At 36.7% G+C, this 2,800-nt stretch overlaps 1 protein-coding gene across 1 annotated transcript; it reads right to left on the bottom strand.

Moving 5' to 3' along the window:
* On the bottom strand, nt 396-2,227 carry LOC109711034 (NDR1/HIN1-like protein 12). Its single transcript, XM_020233910.1, has 2 exons — nt 1,878-2,227; nt 396-1,061 (listed from the first exon to the last, which is right to left on the bottom strand). Exons 1-2 carry the CDS (start codon nt 2,109-2,111, stop codon nt 651-653), a joined length of 645 nt encoding a protein of 214 aa, XP_020089499.1. The 5' UTR covers nt 2,112-2,227; the 3' UTR covers nt 396-650.

Genomic DNA, 2,800 nt, shown 5'->3' with positions numbered 1-2,800 from the left:
TATTAAAATAATAACATAGGACGATGGATTAAATATTTTCTGCTCAATACTCGAAATCTCTGCTCTGATAGTATATTAAAATAATATAAAATAATTGTTTATTTCTATCAATTTAAGTTACCAAATAACGGATTTTTTATATTTTATATTTAATAAAGTGAAATCTGCTAATTTTGTCGAGCCAAATCAGGGAAAAAATCAAAAGAATAGGGTAGCTTCAATAGTAGGCAAAGTCGAATTAAAAAAAAAAAAAGAAAAAAAGAGAAATTCAAAACACAAGAATTCGATCGCACGCCACTAATAAGAAGCCTTTATTTTTCATGATTAAAATTTGATAAATTAAGGGTCAAAAACTTGAAAATATAAAATACTGAAACCATTTATTAATTTCTGAATTAATTGCAAACAAACATTTGATACTTAATTATGACACGAACTAATCAACATATGAACAATTGAGCAACAATAAATATATAATAATAAATATTAATTAAAGACCACAATTTCTCATTTCGTTTTTACCCCTACACACCCACTATATTATTCCACCATTATTACATCCACCATAACACGTACCCCACCCGGCAACACGTAATTCTACTCAATTTTACACCAACAAATGAACAGAGTGATCGATCACGGTCAAAAAGTCAAACGTCAACGGTGCACGAAGAGATCTGCTGAAAGTGGTACCCGGTTACGCTGTTACCGTTGCCGTTACCGTTAAGGACGGTGAGGAACGCGGGGCAGCTGACGGAGATGTGGTAGTTGCTGGAGATCCAGGTGCCGACCTTCCAGCGAAGGCGGCCATCGACCTTGATGTCGATGAGCAGATAGCCGGCGGTCTGGTCCTCGGCGAGCGCAACCACGAGGTACGGCGCCAGCGGCACGTTGGTCGCGGCGAGGTAGGGCGACCACACCGACACGTCGTCGTGGCCCTGGTACCCGGTCGGGAGCTCCGTCGGGACGGTGATCTGCTGGTTCTTGTATTCCGCGTACACGTCCAGCTTGTCGTAGTAGATGCCGACCCGGTCGTTTGGGTTTTTGGAGGAGAGCGTGACCTACAGATCGAAAGAAAGTGTTGAATATAAAATATTAGAATAAAAAAACAGAATGTCGTATGTTAATGATTTAAGTAAGTATTTAATTACTAGAAGAAATAATTAGAACAGCTGGTCAATCCGTCTACGAGAAAATAACACATAAATTAACTTTTTTTTAATTAGAGAAATTATATATATGTTAGCGCATTAGAAGCGATTTTCTGCATGATTCATTATATCTGTACTGTCAATAATTATTGTTTAATAAATTACAATTATTTTCGTACAACGGCAGGGTTGGAAAATGACAAAATACAGGAGATAGGAGAGAAATAGATAAATTGCACGCGTGGTCCTCAAACTATGACGTCGATAACATTTTAGTCCTTAAAAAGTTTAATTTATTATAATTTTTTATTTGAACTTTCAAAATTATTACAATGATCAAATCCTATAACTCAATTTAATTAATTAAATATTAATAAATTATTAACATAGAAATAATATAATAATATTATGATTGGTAATGCGTCAATAATGAACATATATGTTACATCACATTCGTATTCAGTGCAGGTATCAATATTTAGCTAACTAAATATTGAATTGTGAGGCTTAATTATGATACCTCCAAAAGCAAGCTCAAACCAAAAATTACACTGAATTAAATTTTGCCGACCATACATAGTATCACATGCATGCCCCGTAGCTTGAACACTAATTAGGCTAGACGTGCAATTTACTCTAAGATAAAATAACAAATCCAAATTCCAAATTTGTTTTCTTTTATTTTTATTTAAAGTTGAGAAAACTTAATAAGAAAGGGGACCTGACCTGGATGGTGGTGGAGAGGTAGCTGGGGCTGGAGAGGTTGAGGGAGTAGACGGTGACGTCCTGCAGGTAGTACTTGGGCTTGGAGGGGCGGAGGACGAGCCAGACGATGAGGATGACGAGCAGGGCCACGATCACCAGGAACAGCAGCACCGCGCACAGCCGCCGGTAGAACTTGTGCCGGCCCCACCCCCAGTAGTACCCCCCGCCGTGGTGGTCGCAGTCCTTCGCCGACATATGCGCTACCTTAAATTATATATCCTCTTCTCTTCTCTTCTCTTCTCTTCTATTCTATTCTCTTCTACTCTCTTCTGTTCTATTCTGTTCTATTCTGTTCTTTAGGAGAGAAATTAACTGGTGAGAGAGAGAGAGAGAGAGGTGGGGGTGTTGGGGAATGGAGGAGAGAAATAGTAAGATAGATAGGCTATAACTGGTGAGAACGGATCAACACAGAGAACGGTGATGTGTATATACGGGGGAGGTGCGTGTGGATTCATTGTTGTCGCATTCATATATTGGCGAAGAAGCGTACCGGCCGTGTTTTCTTTTTTCTCAGAAAATAAAAAGAAAAAGAAAAAGAAAAAAACAGTAGATTAGGTAGGTGTATAGGAGAAGTTGCACGGTTTACAGGAGATTAATGAATAAATGCTCGTTTAAGTAAGTAATATTTTTTAAGTGATTGGATTATAATTTTAGATCGGCTGCAACAATAGAAATAGAATGATAAATCAATCAAAATAAATTTTTTTGCAGGGTAGTTCAACTCAGCTATATATACCCCTTATTCGAAATAATAATGCTATGCCTACTTTTCTTGAAATAGATAGAAATAGAATTTCAGTTATAAAAATTATATTATCAAAAAAATATAGGAGTAATAATATTATGATGTTAGAAAATTAAAAAGGTTCTCACAGTTTTTAAGA

The sequence above is a fragment of the Ananas comosus genome, linkage group 5 (genome assembly GCF_001540865.1).
Source record: "Ananas comosus cultivar F153 linkage group 5, ASM154086v1, whole genome shotgun sequence".
Classification (NCBI taxonomy): Eukaryota; Viridiplantae; Streptophyta; class Magnoliopsida; order Poales; family Bromeliaceae; genus Ananas; species Ananas comosus.
This window is presented reverse-complemented; position numbering and strand designations above follow the sequence as displayed.